Source organism: Peromyscus leucopus, chromosome 4 (genome assembly GCF_004664715.2).
Source record: "Peromyscus leucopus breed LL Stock chromosome 4, UCI_PerLeu_2.1, whole genome shotgun sequence".
In the NCBI taxonomy this organism is placed as follows: domain Eukaryota; kingdom Metazoa; phylum Chordata; class Mammalia; order Rodentia; family Cricetidae; genus Peromyscus; species Peromyscus leucopus.
The window spans coordinates 96,440,728-96,460,807 of NC_051066.1; the positions used below are offsets into that span (position 1 = coordinate 96,440,728).

Here is a 20,080-nt window from a genome sequence, read left to right on the forward strand (position 1 = left end):
TTAAGCAGTGTTGATCTACAAACCCAGCTCTACAGACACTAAACAGAATACTTCGCCCGTTTTATTTTATTGCCACTAAGCATAACCATTACATATTATAGACCCAGGTGAAGAAGAAATCATTAGCATTTATATGCTAATGATATGCTAAAGTCTAATAATAGCACATTAATTTACAGACACAAGATAAACTTGTAAGACTTACAATAAAGTTAACACATTAATGTCAAATAATAAGATGGCAGCTTCACAGAAACTTTAGCTATTATTCATGGAGTAAAATATAATTCATTTTCTGGGTTTACAAATGTTACCTTTATCTAATCTCTACACTTCAAATCCACATTAGTCAAGAAAACACAGAAAAAAGACATGGAATATACATACATACCACATTTTCTTTTTAAACTTTTTAAAAATACCTTAAGCTTTAAATTATTAACAGAAAATTCTCAAAAACACTTAAGGTCTTTTATTTGGTTTTGTAGACATTAATAAGCTTCAGCATAGCTTAGCAAGTTGTGGATTTCCTAGGCTATTTCAGCAAGACTAGGGGTTTACAGTACAGCATAATATTAATTTGGCTAAAGCAAAACTATGGAAAGTACTAGCTGTAAGGCCACTATGCAGGAATGAGTCAGTGTGTAAGAAAGCCTGCTCAACTTTGTTAAATCTACTTGCCTGAGTTGCTATGAATTCTGCCCATATGTAGAAACGAGATGCACAAAGGTACCAGGGTTTATCATTTAAATGCCAAAAATCTACTGTTATTAATTCTAAACAATGATTCAATGCCATCAACAACAGTCATCATGATGGATTATTACAAACTAAGTAGGCAGGCAGCATTAGCACTTAGACCCCGCATTAGCAAATTATGGAAGAGAGCTGTTCTTATTACCTGCCCTTCAAGTTCTCAAGTTCCCTGTGATGCAACATGCTCCGCATGTGTTCGTCCATCTCCTTCAAAACAACAAAACAAAGCAAATTAACCAAGGGGACTGCTGGGGATGGGGTGGGTGGAGTTCCTCTGTAGATGTTCAATTAACAATCTGAATTCAAACTTCTTGAGCCAAAAAATTTTGTGATTACTTTTCTCAATTTAAAATCAAGATTGGTTCCACAATAAATAATTATCTGGCTGTATTTCATGCTTAATTTTGTTTTGTGGGGTAGGATCTCAGCCCAGGCAGCCCGTGAACTCATTATGTAGTTGAGAATGACCTTGAATTCCTGGTCCTCCTACCTCCATCTCCAGAGCTAAGATTATAGGTGCACATCACCACAGCTGGCTGCCATTTTTAAAAAGTAACTTTTAGGTATTTTAAGTGGTTTCCCAAAATGGCTAGACATATTTATTGGCCTTAGAAGAGAAAAGACTTTTTTTTTTTTTAAAGGTTTTATTATTTATTATGTACACAGTAGTCTACCTTCATGTATGCCTGCATGTCAGAAGGGAGCACCAGATCTCATTATAGATAGTTGTGAGAAGCTGGGAATTGAACTCAGGACCTCTGGAAGAGCAGCCAGTGCTCTTAACCTCTGAGCCGTCTCTCCAGCCCCCCACCCCCCCCACCCCCACCAAGGGAAGACTTAGGAATGAATAATACAGGTTAGATTCTATATCATTATAAAGAATGTACTAGAGTTTGGGGGGAGGGTAACAGTCAGGTGTGGTGTTCATACTGTAATCTCAGCACTTGGTGAAAAGCCCCACAACCTACCCATCATACCACCAGGGATCATCACTTGGGAAGAAAAGGCAGAACCACTGCCAGTTTGAGACCAGCCTAATCTACACAGGGAGTTCTAGTTCATCCAGGTCTACATAAAAACACCAAAGACCCAGCAAGAGGATGGCCCAGCAGGTCAGGGCACTTGTCACTGAGCCTGATAACCTGAGTTTGATCCTTGGAGGTCACATTGTGAAAGGAGAGAGCCTATCTTCACATGCACACTATGGTATACAAGTGCACAAAAGCATGCACATGTAGGCACACAAATGGACACACACACATATAGACACAAAACGTTTTTACAAGTCTTTCAAATCACTTAGCTTCTAAAACTATTTGGCTACTTTATGTTTATGTGGTACATGTATATATTCATGTTGGTGTGTACATGTGCATTTACACACACACACACACACACACACACACACACAATACATGTAAGTGTATGTGATTGTGGAGGTCAAAGGCCAATATTGGACATTTTTCTTAATTGCTTTCTACCTCATATTTAATTTTTTAAAGTGTGTGTACATGAGTGTGCATGCATGTGAATGCAGGTGTGTGTTTAGGCTAGAGGATCCCCTAGAGCTGGAGTTAAGGTGATTATCAGCTGCCCAACATGGGTGCCTGGAACCAAACTTGGGTCCTCTGCAAGAACAGTATGTGCTCTTAACCACTTAGCCATCTCTCCAGGCCCTCCACCTTATTGAGATGATGTCTCTCAATAAAATGGAAGCTTACTAATTCAGCTAAGCTGCTGGCCAGTCTCTATGCTGAGATTGTAGATGTGTCCTGCTGTCACTTGTTTTCTGTGTGTTAGGGATCCAGATTCAGGCCCTCGTGTTTGCAGGGGAAGCACTTTACTGACTGGGAGATCTCTTGAGTCCCTATCTGTTTACTTTTATCTATATTCTTTCCTTACTCAAATGAAAGTTTCTCAAGAATAAGACTCTTATTTAAGGCCTGGCATATAAGTTGTTAATAAACATTTGTTGAGACTGGATGATGGTGGCGCATGCCTTTAATCCCAGCACTCAGGAGGCAGAGGCAGGCAGATCTCTGTGAGTTCAAGGCCAGCATGGTCTACAAAGAGAGATCGCTGTTACACAGAGAAATGAAAAACCAAAAACAAAGAAACAAAAAACAACAACAAAAAACCCACATTGTTGAATGAATATGGCTGGTAGGTATTAAAAAATAAAGCCTCAAAAAAAAAAAAAAAAGTCTCTCTCTTGGAGCTGAAGAGATGGTTCAGTGGCTAAAAGCACTGGTTACTCTTCCAGCACCCACATGGCACCACACAACCATCTATAACTCCAGTCCCAGAGGATCTGGTGCCTTCTTCTGGCATCCTCGGAAACTACATGCACATGGTGCACAGATACACACCCAGGCAAACCACTTACCTATATAAAATAAATAAAAATCTCAAAAACTTTAAAAAGTAAATGAATAAAGCATCTCTATGGAGGTTTTTTAAAACACACACACACACACACACACACACTTTAAGGAGTTGGAGACATGGCTCAGCAGTTAAGAACACTTGTTGCACCGGGCGGTGGTGGCGCACGCCTTTAGTCCCAGCACTTGGCACTTGGGAGGCAGAGGCAGGCGGATCTCTGTGAGTTCGAGGGCCAGCCTGGTCTACCAAGTGAGTTCCAGGAAAGGTGCAAAACTGCACAGAGAAACCCTGTCTCAAAAAAAAAAAAAAAGAAAAAAAAGAACACTTGTTGCTCTTACACAGGCCCAGGTGGGTTCCCAGAACCTACAAGAGCCCTCACAACTCTCTACAACTTCAGTTCAAAGGATCTGGCTCCCCGTTTTGGCCTCAGTAGGCACCAGGCATGCATTCAGTGCACAAACATACATTCAGGGAAAGCACCCAGAGACGTAAAATAAAAATAATTAAGTCTTTAATAAACAATACTTTGAATGTGGCTGGGCACAATGGTGCATACCTTACCCACACTCAGGAGGTCGAGGCAGCTGGACCTGAGTCCAGAGACAGCCTTGGTTATAAACCAGAGTCAGGAGGGGACAAGGAGGACCAAGACTTTGGGACAAGGGAAACCAAGACTTTGCACACAGCAATTCACTCATGGCTCTACTCTGACTACCCACTTTTCGACTTCCTCAACTGGTTTAGTTGGGTTTCATGAAAATATTAAACCTCTGCAAGGTTCTGTGTCATTTTACCTTTAGTAGAAGAAAATAACCTGTGGAGAAGCTATCACTAGAACATATGCACACAGCTGGGCATGGTGGCAGACACTTGTAATCCTCAGGAGACAAAATGGCAAGTTTAAGAACAGCTTGGGCTGAGCGGTGGTGGCGCACGCCTTTAGTCCCAGCACTTGGCACTTGGGAGGCAGAGGCAGGCGGATCTCTGTGAGTTCGAGGCCAGCCTGGGCTACCAAGTGAGTTCCAGGAAAGGCGCAAAGCTACACAGAGAAACCCTGTCTCGAAAAACCAAAAAAAAAAAAAAAAAAAAAAAAAAAAAAGTTAACTCCTTTATTCACAGGTATTCTTCAAGTGCTTATTATGCCCTCCATACAGAGCTGGGCACTGAAGAAGTAAATGTGAAAATCAAGTGGTTAAACTCAAATCCAGGAAGAGCTGACACCAAGCATCATGTTATAAAGTAAGCACATAACGCACTTCTTCATCATATACAGTTTGTCAGAGTCAGTGTAACTATTCCACAGCCCATTATTGCTTTATCTTCTATAGTGTGATAAAGAGGACAGCTGTTAAAAACACTTCCTTTTAGTGGTGATCTTACTGGAGTGTTTCCTTACTATCTCTACAAAAGCTTCATCTGGACAGAGCTTTACAAGTGAGCCTTTCTAGCTGTAAGTGGTCGTCATCAATTAGAACAAAACATATGAAAACCCAGGCAAGTTAAAGACAGAATATTGAATTTAAAACTCCACCAATAACCAGTCAAGGGACACCTGCAATCTCAGTACTCAGGGGAAGATAGGGAGATCCCTGAAAGAGCCTCCCCCTGCCTCTGCTCCCAAGTACTGGAATTATAGGTGTGTGTTACTACACCTGGCTGCAGTGTACTTTTCTTGAGCCTGGAGAGAGACACACACACACACACACACACACACACACAAATCAAATACATACAATAAATGCTGTATTTGTTAAATATCTGTGAACCAAAAAGTGCATGATTTGTGGACTGAGGATATAACTCAAGAAGTAGTGTTTGTCCAGTACATATGGAGTCTGTGGGGTAGACAACACAAAGTAAAGTTTCAGAAAGTACTAAAATCTCAATTACCTTAAATTGTAAGATATTTTCTCTTTAACTGATTGCTAACTAAAGTTCTCTATATCATTTACTCCTGAGTACCCGAAATTCTGGTTAGAGATTAATATATAGTTACTGGCTTTTTGAGACAGTAATGAAAAAAAAATACTCATGGAATGGACTGATTTGGGGGGAAAGCATAAATAAGATGCTGTTAAAATGTTTTCCCCCAGGGCTGGGGATGGATTACAGCTTAGCTGGTCAAATGCTTGCCCAACACACAGAGACTGCACAGGCAGTTTGACAGCACATCTGTAATCCCAGGGATTGGGAGACCAAGGCAGGTGGAGCACCACAGTTGGAGGTCAGAGTACAAGCAATGTTCTAGGATTGCAGAGCAAAACAAAAAAATAAAATTGTAACAACTTAAATTTCTAAATATCACGTTTTAACTAATTTTAAGATGTCTTCAAAAATGAACTGGCCATGAAGCACTGGTGCTCTCTCCCTGCTGTTACCTTTTTTGAGCCGTACACAATGTGGCACAATATGCATTTTCGTTCTCGGACCATAGTGACCAGATCTGAAGCACTCAATGTCAACCTGTAATGAGAAGTAGCATTTAGTAACCTTTGCAAAGATCATCTTTAATTCACTTTTCACTCTGCCTCTCCCATAATCTTTCAATCTTAAATATAAATTCCAGCTGTCCAGGTACCAAGGTTTAAAAAACAAACAGCCGGCGTTGGTGGCGCACACCTTTAATCCTAGCACTCGGGAGGCGGAGGCAGAGGCAGAGGCAGGAGGATCTCTGTGAGTTTGAGGCCAGCCTGGTCTACAGAACAAGTTCCAGGACAGCCAAGGCTACACAGAGAAACCCAGTCTTGAAAAAAACCAACCAAGCAACCAACCAAACTTTAGAGTGTCATCCCTGACTCCCCTTCCATACCCCACCTGGCAGATGCTGTCAGTCCTACTAAATACATGCGGTACTTCTCAGCTCTCACCACCGCTCACTGCGGAGGCACTTAGAATCTATCACAGCACAGCCTTGCCGTAAGTCCCCACTTCCATTCTTACTCTTAGCACAGCCGAAGAGTCCCAGAATGGGACTGGTTTAAAATTTAAATCATGCCAGGCTGGTGGTGCACACCTTTAATCCCAGCACTTGTAGGCAGAGGCAGCCAAGTTCCAGGCCAGCCAAGGCCACATACTTAGACCCTATATCAAGTAAACAAAGATAAAACTTAGGTTATATTATTTCTTTGCCAAGGTCCTTTCCTGTGGCTTCCCATTTCACAGAAAATTCAAAAGCTCTTGCCATGCCTGCCAATCTGCTTCTCCTCTTACCTACTACACTGATTCCACTTCCTGCCTCCACTCCTGCTCTCAGTACATGGACAAGCTAGCCCCTTAGACTCATGCACACAGTTCATTAGTAAAAAGAGGCTGCTGTCTGCATGAAGAATAGAACTACTGAAGAATCTTCAGAGATTCCAGAAGCAGGCATTGTGATACATACTTGCATCTGTAGCCCTTAGGTCAAGTTCAAGGTCAGTTTGAGCTACCTAACACTGGAGTCCACTTCAAACATCAATGTCAGAATGTCCCCCAGATATTGATCATGTGGCTCAAGTTGAAAATACCTGTTAGTTTCAAGAGCTGTATTTAAAACACTGTCATCCAATTTTATTAAGACAATCTGAGAAGTAAACCCAGGATGTTTGATAGTAGATCCGACCTTCCTAACCTCACGAAAGGGAGATCTTTACATACTGTATCTCTTAATATTCAGAATAAACTCAATAGAACTGAAGGAACATCTATAAGTGAATGCAGACTCCAAGTGACAATATGTTGTAAAATACTCAAGATTTTAACTTTGTGGGGGGGAGGGGGGCTACAGCAAGATGAGGAGCAGTAATTAAGCTAAAATCCCTTTCTGGAATCCCACAGGCAATTTCCTATGTCTTCACATTAACCCTGACAGAAATGAATGGATTTCTGTTAAGATGGGACAATTAGGAAGCCACAGAACAAATTTCTGCCTCTAACCCTAGGTTGCCTGGACAAACTGACACTTTTGGGAGGGCCTCACTTTGCAGAGTGGGTCTCAATAAAAAATTACATGGCCTCTAGCTAAGGAAGACACTTTAGTACGCAGGGTACCCCTATAATGAGACAGGAGGCAGAGGTCTGCAGGCCAGATAGTCTGGCTTATAGAGCAAAGAGACCCTGTCTCAAACAGGGTGGGAAGACAAGACCAGCATGGAGAAGATGTCTAATGATCTCTATATGATGCATACCCACACGACACCCATGAGTAAGCACTCAGACACAAATACCGTTTCTGCAAAAAAGAACATTAAATATCTTTAATTGATGCTTTTATTCTTTTAATTTTAATTTAATGTACCTTTAAGTATTTTGAAGCTGGTAACATGTTACAAATACATTTATGATTATGTTTGCCCCAATAATCGATCTTTTAAAAGATTTTTAATTATATGTACTTGTGTATCTGTGTTGGAGAATGTGCATGTGAGTGCAAATATTGGTGGGGCCCAGAAGATGTCAGATTCTCTACAGCTGGAGTTACAGTCAGGGAGCCACCTGAAGTGGGTGCTGGGAACTAAATTTGGATCCTCTGTAGGAGTAGGAAGTGCTATCCCTCTCATCAATCTTTTGCAAACTGCTGACCAATGTCAGTTCAACCACTCAGGATGGGAAATGGTGATGTCACTTCAAACAGCCTCAGCCTTTAGCACCACTTGGAAAAGGAGTGGAAATGAGGTCTGCTGTGGATCTCAGCATCCAGGTTGGAATCTGATCAACAGACTTTTTTTTTTGAAAGAGGGTCTCATGTATGCCAGGCTGGCTGAGAACTCTTTCTGCAGGCGATCTGGCCCTCCTGTCACCACCTCCCAAATGCTGGGATTACAGGAGTACACCAGCATACTTAGCTTTAGACTTTTGTTTATGTACTAGTTATGGTACCCAGTTCCATACAATATCAGGGCACATGCTCTACCACTAAACTACATCTCCAAAGATGAACAATTTCCCAAAAGGGTTTGACAATGTACAAATTATGGGTGGCTTTTCTGTATCTGTGTTTTCTTTTTTGAGACTGGGTCTCTCTACATAGCCCAAGCTGGTCTGGAACTCCCAATTCTCCTGCCTCAGCCTGGGATTCCAGATGTGTGCCACCACACCTGTCTCCCTAACCCCTGGTCAATACATGTTATGATGTATCCTGGGGGCCATGGAGACTGGTCTAACCTAATCTAAGGGGGGTGCGGGGTGCAACTGTATCAAAATGCCTCAGAGTGGAGGAGGGAAACAAAGGGACCAAAGCTGACAGCAGCCTTTGAAGCAGTGGTGGCTGACCAAATGCTGTGGGATGTTCTGTACGGTAAATGTGTTGCTCTGATTGGTTAGTAAATAAAACACTGATTGGCCAGTAGTCAGGCAGGAGGAAGTATAGGCAGGACAAGGAGAAGAAGAATTCTGGGAAGTGGAAGGCTGAGTCAAAGTCACTACCAGCCACCGCCAGGACAAGCAGCATGAAAAGATGCCGGTAAGCCACGAGCCACGTGGCAAGGTATAGGTTTATAGAAATGGATTAATTTAAGCTATAAGAACAGTTAGCAAGAAGCCTGCCATGGCCATACAGTTTGTAAGCAATATAAGTCTCTGTGTTTACTTGGTTGGGTCTGAGCGCCTGTGGGACTGGCGGGTGACAAAGATTTGTCCTGACTGTGGGCAAGGCAGGAAAACTCTAGCTACAATCAAAAGCTTTCATTGTGGCTGGAGAGATGGTCCACTTGCAGAGGACCCAAGTTCAATCCTTGCACCCATGTCAAGCACCTCACAATCATCTGCAACTCCAGTTCCATGGGCATCCAACACCTTTGGCTTCCACAGGCACCTGTACTCACAAGCACATGTCCACACTCAAACACTTAAACATAATGAAACAAGCTTTAAAAAAAAAAAGCTTCCAGGGCTGAAGAGATGGCTCAGCAGTTAATAGGGCGAAAGCACCAGCTGCTCCTCCAGAGGACCTGGGTTCAATTCCCAGCACCCACATGGCAGCTCACAAGTGTCTTTAACTCCAGCTCCAAGGGATCTGAAGTCCTCTTCTGGCCTCTGTGCGTGCCAGGCATGCATGTGGTACACAGACATATATGAAGACAAAATACCCATGAACTTAAAACTAAATAAAGATTTAAAAAAAAAAAAAAAGCTTCCAACATTTGTATTTTACATGGAGATGTAGCAGCTTTGACAGATGTGCCTACACATCCTGCCATTAGGGTTGAAATACGTGTCTTGACATAATTGGGAAAAGTACCTTTTACCTCCTTTAAACCTTTTGCCTTTTTCCTCTGGTCGCTCAGCTAATATGGATGAACATAGATCTCTGTCTTCTCCTCTACACTATGAATGATGTTATTTGGGTCAGAAAAAAATATTTTTGAGGTTATGAATATAACTTAGTGGTAAAGTGCTTGCTTGCCTACTATGTACCAAATTCTGGTTTTGATCCCTAGCACTGCAAAAATAAAATAATGTGGGCGGAGGAAGCAGCTCAGTAGTAAAGGGCTTGCCTGGATCAGGAGGCCCAAGGCTCCACCCTTAAGAGATACCTTTTACCCACTTTTTATTGTAAATAAAGATCCCATACCCCCTCATCCTTCCTAGAATGAAATGTAAACTATACTTCTGCCTTAGTCATTGTTCTATTACTGTGAAGAGACACCATGACCAAGGCAACTCAAAAGCCAGAGCCTGGCATGGGCTTTTGAAACCACCAAGCGCACCCCCAGTGATGTACTTCCTCCAACAAGGCCACACTTCCTAATCCAGTCAAGAGTTCCACTCTCTGGTGACTAAGCATTCAAACAGATGAGCCTATGGGGACCATTCTTATTCAGCCACCACAACTTCCTACTGCATGTATAAAATTTAAAACATCAACATAATGTGCTAATTAAAACAAAAGAAGAAAGATAAATGTAATTTACTACAAAATATGTACTTCAATATATAAATTCTTGGGCATGACTTTATTAGAAAACACAAAATTATGAATGTAGCAACTATAAAAACAGACTGATACTGAATGTATTACTGATTAAAATACCATGAATAGCACTGATACTGAATGTATTACTGATTAAAATACCATGAATAGCACTTGCTGTTTATATGATTTTCAAAATACCATAGTAACCAATCCTTGATGGTCTTTCTGAGCTAAACATGCACAGGTGGGGCGGTGAAATGTTCCAGTGAGTAAAGGCACTTGTTGTCAAGCCTGACGCCCTGAATTCAGTCTCTAGGATACCCACAGTAGAAGGAAAGAACCAACTCCCACAGGTTGTCCTCTGACTTCTATACATGCACTGCAGCACACATGTGTACATACATAAGTAAAAGAAAAAAGGTTAAAATGGATGATCATCTTAAAACAGGCTTGGTGACACACACTAGTAATCCCAGCACCAGGGAGGCTGAGGCAAGACGGTCACAGGTTTGAGGCTGGCAGTGCTACATAGTAAGACTCTGTCTCCAAAAAAAAAAAAAAAAAACAACAGCAGAAAAGAAAGCACAAGCACCACTAGAATAACAACTTCCCAATCACTTCCCAGGTTATAAAGTCTGGTAGGAAAAAGCACAGACTCTGGAATTAGACAATACCTCATGGGTTTATTCTAAGTAAAGGTAATTTCAAACTTCAATTTTCTTCTTCATAAAAGGGAACAGTGGTCCAGAATGAGAAAGGCAGAGGCAGATGGCTCTGTGAGTTCAATACCAGACAGTAAATTTCAGGCCAACCTGAGATACATAGTGAAACCCTGCCAAATAAATAAATAAGTAAGCAAATGAGTAAATTAAAAGGACTAGTGGAGATGGAGCACAGTGATACCGAAAATTCTCACATCACTATGTACAGCAACCACAGTCCAGAGCAAGCCCACACGCAGGAGAAGTTGGCCAATGCCAAATGGACTCTATTTGTATGTGTGCAACCATGCCTTTTGTTTTGTTATTCTTTGTCTTATTGGTCTTTCTTTTTTGCTTGCTTGTTTTGACTTTATTTATTGGAGGGAAATAATATGAAGTTGGGTGGGGAGAATCTGGGAGAAGTGAAGGAAGGGAAAAAATGTTCAAAATACATTGCAGGAAAAAAATTTTACATAAAAAGTTGTCATAGGTTCAGTCAAAAAATACTTTATTGGTCTGGTGAGGAGCTGGCTTAGTGGGGAGAGGCGCTTGCCACCAAGCCTTGTGATCGAGCATGGGAGCCAAAATCACCACGGGCCAAGGAGAGAACCAAGGAGTCCTCTGTCCTCCACACATGCACCACAGGATATACACACAAACACACAAAATAAATGGAAAAAGATTATAAAAATAATAATAATTTCTTATCATGAGCTTTGCCTTTTTGAAGATAGTCAATTACATTTGATAATGAAATACTAGGTGTTTAACAGTTTAAAAGGCACAAAAGAGCTGACAAACAATTTCAAAGGGAGACATTCAATTTAACAATGGATGCAAGTTCAAGGCCAGATTGGTCTACCTACTGAGTTCAGGCCAGCTATGGCTACAAAGCTAAAAACTATTAAAAACAAACAAACCATGGAGGCTAAATTCATCATTAAGCCCTAGTCAATCTCAGTATCATTAACAGTGGGAAAACTATAGCAGACAGAATGGCGGAAACCATCGCCAAAGTGTTTAACATGAATCCAAAAGGCAGTATACCCTAGCATCCATTTTGTTGTAACAAGCTTAGTAATATGTACCACAAACCCGAATTATTAGCTTTATCTACACAACTTTCCAGGCCTCTTCAACAAATCAAGAGTGAAAAAGCAAGAAAGGTAACTGTTCTATGTTAAAAGAGACATCACGATACATACTAGCCAAATGCAACACTTAACCTTTAGAGATTGAATCAAATACTGTTTGCTCAAAGAGGAAAGAAAGAAACAACGAAAAAGAAAAAAGAAAAAAAGGGGGAAAGGGAAAAAAAGAAAAAGAAAAAAAAAGAAACAAATACTGTTTGCTCGTGGCAAGCTACTGAAGTCCTAGTTACTCTAGAGGCAAAGGATGAAAACAAAAGTCAAGCCCGGCTGTGGCATGCACATGCCTTTAATCCCAGACCCTGGGAGGCAAAGCCAGGCGGATCTCTGTGAGTTCGAGGCCAGCCTGGTCTACAGAGTGAGATCCAAGACAGGCCCAAAGTTACACAGAGAAACCCTGTCTCAAAAAAAAAAAAAAAAAAAAAAAAAAAAAAAAAAAAAAAAAAAAAAAAAAAAAAAAGAAAGAAAAAGAAAAAGAAAAGAAAGAAAAGAAAAAAGAAAAGAAAAGTCAAGACCAGCCCAGGGAAGGCAGAGACCTACCCATGTCTCAAAAGGAAGAAATGGAGAAAGTAGCTCAATGATAGAGTGCTTGCCTTATACGTATTCATTTTATTGCTTCAAGACCTAGAAACACACAGACACACATTTTTGTTTGGATGATTTGGTTTTTTGAGACAAGGTTTCTCTGTGTATAGCCTTGGCTGTCCTGGGAATCTGCTCTGTAGACCAGGCCGGCCATGAACTCAGAGATCTGCCTGCCTCTGCCTTCCCAGTGCTGGGATTATAGGCCCACACTACCACTGCCCAGCAACACCAATATTTTTTAAAACAAAAAATATACAAGGCAGGTATGGTGGTGCTCACTTGTAATTTCAGCACTTGGGAAGTATGTAAAGGTTGGAGAATCAAGACTGGACTGCCGCATCACACAGATGAGAGCGCAGCCTCAGCTTCCTGAAACCCCATCTCAAAAAAATAAAAAAAAACTGAGTATTGAGTAATATAGAGAGGGATAAAATACAGAACTGGGATACAGTTCACTGGTAGCATACTTGCTTAGAAAGGTGAGGCCCTATATTCAGTTCTCAGCAGTTCAAAACAAACCATAAACAACAGTATAGCAAATTTTAGTAACATTAAAATCCAGTGACAGGCTGGAGAGGTTAAGAGCACTTGCTGCCCTTGCAAAGGACCCAGGATCTGTTCTGAGTACCCACATGTTACTTCACAACCATCAGCAATTCTAGTTCCAGGGGATCTGAAATCATCTTCTGGCCTCTGTAGGCTCTGGTACATGTTGTACATACATACATACATTCATACTCACACACTCACACTCTCTCACACACACACAGATGCAAAACACTCATATACATAAAAGAAAACAATCTTTAAAATTCAAGTGAAAGGGAGGATGGAGAGATGGCTCAGTAGTTCTGAGCATCAGCAGCTCTTCCAAAAGACCTGGGTTTGAGTCCCAGCACCCATACAGTGGCACACAACCACCTGTAACTCCAGTTCCAGGGGATCTGATGCCCTCTTCTGGCCTCTGCAGGCACTGGGCACAAATGTGGTATACAGGCTAAACATAAAAAAAAAAAAATTAATCTGAGTGAGTTTATATTTTTCTGGTCGTTTACAACTTTTTGTAATTAAAAACATGAAAAAGCTGAGGGTTGAAGGATGTAGCTCAGTAGGAGACTGCTTGTTTAACTTGCAAAAAAAATCTCAGATTGTGAAATTGAAACTCTGGAACCACTGAACAATAGATTCTCACTTCTGCCATCCATCCCGACATTCTACACTTTCAGTTGATTCTGACTGCTTTCCACAGACACCCCATGTCCTTATATGCAAAACAGATGTGTACATATGTACATATACTTAAAATTGGCACGGTTGCACATCTTCTTGACACCATAACTTTAACACTGTAAAAAGAGTATCTTGGAAATCATTCAATATTGGTACAGAGAGTTGGCTCATTCTAACAAATGCACAAATTTAATCAGTCCTCTGATATAAACCTGTGAACGCCTATTTTTTTGATAGTCTCAGATTACAACAACAACAACAGACTGCAAGCCTTGAGTGGGCAACTCTGCATCCTAGTTATACAGTTAGAGCGATCATCTGTAACTTGTCTGTTTAGAGCTCTTATCATTGGGCACACAAATACTAAACTTCCCTTTTGGTAACCCAATTACAAAACACAGTCTGTAGAGTTCTCCCTGAGTCATCCTAGGGCTCAGAACCACTCAATGTTCCTTGCTTTTCTCATAGACTAGCCTTGAATTTGTTCTAATCTGGATGTACAATAACTACCATGGTTTTTCTTTTTAAAATACTTTCCTTTCTATCAAAGCAATTTGTTTCTGAACTAGCTTGATGAAATTGCTTCACACCTTTCCTCTTTCTTGGCTGTTTTGAAGCTCTCTTCAAACTCTATCTCGACACTTCTTCTAGTTAAAAGCTAAGATGGGCACTACCTGTAATTCCAGCACTCTGTGACTAAACTCAGGATCTCAAGTCAAGGCCAGTCTGGGCTATATAAGCCAGATTCTGTCTCAAAAATAAGAATCAAAACAAAACCTACTGTTTGCTAGATCATTGGGTTAACTTCAGTTCACTTTCCAAACAGAAGTGCTTAGAACATCTAACTTGGTATAACAGAAAAATATGAGTGTTGCAGAAATTCTAAAATGGTGTTATAATAAAAAACCCGGAGCCAGATATTGGGGTAAATGCTGAAAGATCAGAGAGACAAAGGAACAAGTCACGGGCTACTTCTCACCTCACCAACTAAACGAATCCTCTGACTGAATGTCTCTGAGTCCTCAGCAAAAGGGGTCCAGCCGAAAAAGTGATTTAGTTCCTGTCTCCTCGCTGCTTATATACCTTTCTCCACCCAGTCATATCACTTCCTTCCTAGTTCTGGGATTAAGGGCGTGTGACTCCCAAGTACTGGGATTAAAGGTGTGTGCCACCACTGCCTGGTTCTGTTTCTCTCCTAGAGTAAATCAATCTCTTGTAGTCCAAGGTAGCTTTGAACTCACAGAGATCCAGACAGACCATTTTGCCTCCTGAGTGCTAGGATTAAAGGTGTGTGCCACCACTGCCTGGCCTCTATGTTTAATCTAGTGGCTCGTTCTGTTCTCTGATCTTCAGGCAAATTTTATTAGGGTACAACAAAATGTCACCACAGATGAGCTTTGCTATCACCTTTGAGGAAGTTCATTAGTCCACACATGTAAACTTAAGCAAATCACCATCAGCATCTCAGCAACCTGAGAAGAGTTAATGAAAAATCATCAATTATAATATCGCGTTAAATTTCTGTGACACACCTGAATGTAGTGAGTACCAGCACGGTGGGTGCTAAGTTAACCCTAGCTGAATCTGATTATCCACTCTTCCATTCTTAGCCAAACTTGAGAACAGAGATTCCCCCATGGGGTTTTAGACCGAAAGTGGCTCTTATTTAGTATTAAATGGTATCTGCGTTTTGAATCACCTCAATATAATCCGTTAGGACAGCTATAGCTCCAAACTGCTAAGAGAAGAATTTCCCTATCTGGTTCCAAGTTGTTAAAGAACAAAAAGAAAAAACAAAACAAAAAAAAAAAAAAAAAAAAAAAAAAAAAAAAAAAAACGAATAAAACATTGAAATCTCGAACGTCCCCAACAAAATGGCTTATTTTACTCTCAAAGATGACTACATTGAACAGACTGGAGTGGGAGGCGGTGCAAGCACCTCCTCTCCATAACTACAAAACGAGATTGTACTAAATATTAAATGAACACACAGCGTTCCACTAGTTGCTGGCACATTACTAAGACGCTTCCCAACAGCAGAGACCTCAAAAGCAGAAAAAAAGAGGCGAGACTGTCAGTCTTGAGGCGGCGAGGTGGTCCTGGCCTGAAACTCGCAGCCTTTAAACACCAAACTGAGGCTGAGATTCCTCCCAGACCCTAGGCCGACAGAGGTCAGGGCCTGTCCCAGAGGTCAAAGACCTGGAGCCACGCGTCCCGCCTGAGGGGCTGCGAGCAGAATCGGACCGCCCCCGTGAGAATCTGGACCCTGAAGCCAGGTGCACCGCTCGCCCGTAAACTCTAAACCCACGCGGGTCAGAAGAGGCACCGTGGCGTGGCTTGCGTGCAGGCGCAGACCCGCCACCTGCCCCAGGGGCAGACCATCCGACCGTCGGCCTCCGACACACCCAACCAGGCCGGGCCCTCCATACTCACACTCACAGCCCGTCCTTCCTACGCCATTAGGCCGCCGAGGGCCCGGAGAGGGAGCTCCCAAAGGCCCCCTGTGCCTCCGGTCCGGCGGCGGCCTGGGACCCGCTCCCCGCCGGGCACTGACGCCGCCGCCGCCGCCGCCAGCGCGCAAGCGCACGCAGACCGGCGCGCTCCTCTCCCCCCCACCCAATCCGCCCCTTTCAACCATCTAGCTTTATTTGAACCTAAGAAGTGAACAACGGACACCGGGCGAGAGACCTTAAGCAAAACACAAGAACAGAGGTAGGTCCCTTTGCACCTCCCTTTCATTCAGCCTTTTTTTTTTTTTCATTCTCCTAGCTCTTTCTGGGCTTCCCCTCATACTTTCTAAGCCCTCCACCGAAAGCTGTGTGACACTGTCTTGACTAAATTTCAAAACTATTCCTTCCTTGTGAAACTTGTGAACAGACCCCAAGTTAGACATGGTAGTTCACTCCTTATTCTGGGGATTGCGAGAAGAGGGTCAAAGCGAGTTCAAGGCTACATAGGTCCTGGGCTACAAAGTGAAACTATGTCTCAACAAAACAGAACTGAATTTAAATCTTAACCTAACTAGTAATTATTTATTTTCGTTTTGTTTTGTTTTTCGAGACAAGGTTTCTCTGTGTATCCCTGGCTGTCCTGGAACTTGCTCTGTATACCAGGGTGCCGGCACCTAAAACTCAGAAATCCGTCTGTTAATTCGAGTGCTGGGATAATCTAGGATCAAAGGTGTGTGTTACTACTGCCTGGAGATAATTTTTGACTTCAGGTAAAAAGTGATGTTTTCTTGGAATGTCAGTTTTTAGGATGTTTGATTTATTATTAAATTGTGATCACCCCTGCTCTTTTGGGATCCTGTTATAGTGATTGTAATAAAGTTACATTGTAATGAGCAGTGCTACATCTTTATGATTGAAACCACAATAACAACTCCATTTAAGAAAACTATCAGAGCTGGGAGTGGTGATGCTGGCCTTTAATCCCAGCACCTGGAAGGCAGAGGCAGGTGGATCTCTGTAAACTTGAGGCAAGCCTGGTCTACAGAGTGAGTTCCAGGACAGCCAAGGCTACATAGAGAACCCTGTCTCGAGAAAAAAAAAAAAGAAAAAAGAAAAGAAAGGAAGGGAGGAAGGAAGGAAACTACCAAAGCTTCAAATAAAAATAAACAACTACCTTGATTTATGTATGAATCCAGATTCCTTCTAAAGGTTTAGAGAATTCTTGCAGTTGTGCATTTGTGACATCACAAGTCCTTGAAGCATTCAAGGTCTGCTGGACAGCTCATTCTACCTCCCTTCAAAGGCTACAGAACAGCTTTGCTCTATAAATTCAGAGCCATAATCCAAGGGAAAGCCAATATGAGTGAGGACCAAAATAACCCTAGATCAGGATTTCACAACTTTAAAACATTAACATTTTGGAGCAAATAATTGTTATCAGTTGCTGTTAGTGCATTCTAAGATAATATACCCAACTCTTCAGACCCTGCCCAATGTCCCCTGGAAGGCAAAGATTGTCCTTTGCTGAGAACTACGGTAACATATCCATTACCATCCCAACCCTAAATGAGTTCAGCCATATATTTTCTTCCTCCCTGCCCTTAAGAAGTGATTTGAAAAAAAATAAACAAAACAGAAACTGCTTAGTTCATTTCTACAGGCTGTAAACAAGCAGTTTATAATGCTTGTCAGTTCTCTTCTCTGGTCAGCTTAGTTTATCACATTCTCCAACCATACCTCCAAGCTCCTCAATTTCCTTGAACTTGCAGCCACCTTTCTAATCAGCAGAGGCTCTATCTCTTGACTTCTCAGAAAACTTAACTTCCTGTTTCTAAACATACAGGCTTACAGATACATTTTGTCATTATAATTGAGAATAGTCCTCCCTCCCCCAACTCTGTGTGGGTTGGTCTCTCTTCCATGAATGTTCCTTTCATGTCATTGTCTAGGGGTATTTATTTTTACACCTATTCATTTGTGTCTGTGTGGAGCAACATTCTTGCCATGTGGTGCACATATATAGAGAAGTCAGAGAACCAGCATCTATGTGGGATCCAGGGATGGAAATCAGGTCTTCAGGCTTAATGGCAACCGCCTTTACATGATGAACCACCTTGCCAGCCTCAGTCCATTGGGTTTTATTGTTTGAGACATGGTCTCAGGTAACTAATGCTAGCCTCAAAATCACTGTATAGTCAGTGATGACTTTGTACTCTAATCCACCATCTCATGATGCTGATATTACAGACTTATGCTGCTATCCTAGGTCTCCTATCAGTTTGATTTTTTAAAAAAATGATATTTTTCGTGTATGGGTGTTTAGCCTGCATGAATATCTGTGTACCATCCTTGTGCCTGGTGCCTGTAGAGGCCAGAGGAGGGTTTGGATCCCCAGGAACTGGAATTACAGTTGTGAGCTGCCAGGTGGGTGTTGGAAACTGAATTTATGTCCTTTGGAAGAACAGCTATCTCTCCATCGCATGATTTTATTTTATTTATTTATTTTTAAGACAAGGTATTACTATATATTCCTGGCTGACTTGGAACTATGTAGACCAGGCTGGCCTCAAACTCACAAAGATCCCATTGCTTCTGCTTCCAGAGTACTGAGATTAAAGAAAGAAGTGCACCACCAACTCCCATCAGTGATTTGTGTACTTCAGCTCTAACCGTCTCAAAATCTCTATCTAGATTATCACACACATTCTTCTTAAAATTCAATTGTTTTCTCACTTGGGTCTTTTCTCCCATACTCAAGTTTGCCTGTCTTAATTCTAACAAAATAAAAACGAACAAAACACATCATTCCTCCCTTTTCTCTGGCAAGGCCAAAGTTTTCAAAAGCATTATATAATCTGTCCCAATTTCTCTCCCCTCTCGAACTATTGCAATGTTTGTCAACTGTCACCACTCCTGTGTTATTAAATTCAAAAGACATTTCTCAGGCTTCATCTTCTTCTGTCTCCTAGGAAGATGCTATTTCTTTGAAATAGTTTTTATTTCCTAGATTGCCAGCATTTTACTTTACTTCTAGAGGTGCTTGGAAGAATTCTTGGGGCAAGTGATTTTAAACTGTTCAGTAATTCAATATCCATAAAACGAATTTCTAGGGTCACTATTCCAAAATTTACAAGATCTTTAAAGATCTGGCTCTCTCCCTAGCTTGATTCCCAGCTCTCCTGGTGAAGGACTCAGGGATAAGCCTTTCATATGCGAGGCAAGTGCTCCACCTCTCTCCCCTATCCACTGATAGCCCCTACTCATTCTTCCTCCTTTGGTGTTGGTGTTGAAATAAGATCTCAGTATGTCGTCAATCTGGCTTTACACTTCAGAGGTCAGATGATCTTGCAACCTCAGCCTCCGAAATAGCCTGGGGACTACACAGTGTGAGCTATCCCGCGTTCATTTTTCTCTTGACTTAGAAAGTGAAACTTTCTAACAAGAATGAACCTCAAGAAACTTCCAGAAGGCGCCGCGTTGTTCTTGGCATCCGTTGTTTCCACAGCCTGGAAAACTCTTATTTCTTTGACTTCCGGAGGACCTCCTACTTATCCTTCGTGACTCTAAGAGTAACTTCCTGCGGCAACCGTACAGGCACCCCTCAAAATAAATTTTGTTCGTTGTGGGCAACCGGGAATTCCTGTGCACCGTATTCTGTTCACTGTAGTGTGTTTACGCATCTATTTCCCCGGTTTGGCGATGGATCAAAACACCCTGTAGGCTTCGGCAGTCATTCCAACTTTTCCTCGGCGTTCAAACGCTAAGGTGTCCGCAGCACAGCTGCTTTCGGTAAGGATGGTTACGTGAACTGCCCCCACCTTCGGGCGGGAGGGGAACCTGTAAGGTTAACGGGTGAGTTCCCAGGCTCTCCGCCTGCGTGGCAGGAGACGTGACCGCCCTCCCCGGACGGTGATTGGCTCCAGCTGCAGAGGT

The 20,080-nt window shown here is 42.0% G+C and overlaps 2 protein-coding genes across 5 annotated transcripts in view; one reads left to right on the plus strand and one right to left on the minus strand.

Annotated features, from left to right (window-relative positions):
* The window catches only part of Znf106 (zinc finger protein 106), a 58,495-nt gene extending 42,218 nt beyond the window's left edge, over nt 1–16,277 (minus strand). Inside the window, 3 exon segments of the mRNA XM_028854410.2 lie at nt 902–963; nt 5,520–5,604; nt 16,131–16,277. Coding sequence (XP_028710243.1) covers nt 902–963; nt 5,520–5,573 — 116 coding nt within the window. The 5' untranslated portion in view covers nt 5,574–5,604; nt 16,131–16,277.
* Nucleotides 16,278–16,319: 42 nt separating this feature from the next.
* Snap23 (synaptosome associated protein 23) overlaps nt 16,320–20,080 on the plus strand; it is a 34,989-nt gene continuing 31,228 nt past the window's right edge. For 2 of the 4 annotated variants that reach the window (XM_028854425.2, XM_028854424.2), the window contains exon 1: nt 16,337–16,409. The gene's annotated coding sequence lies outside the window, so the exon portion shown is untranslated. Of the gene's footprint in view, nt 16,410–20,080 lie in introns of all 4 variants that reach the window. The other 2 variants (XM_028854421.2, XM_028854429.2) reach the window with 2 other exon arrangements.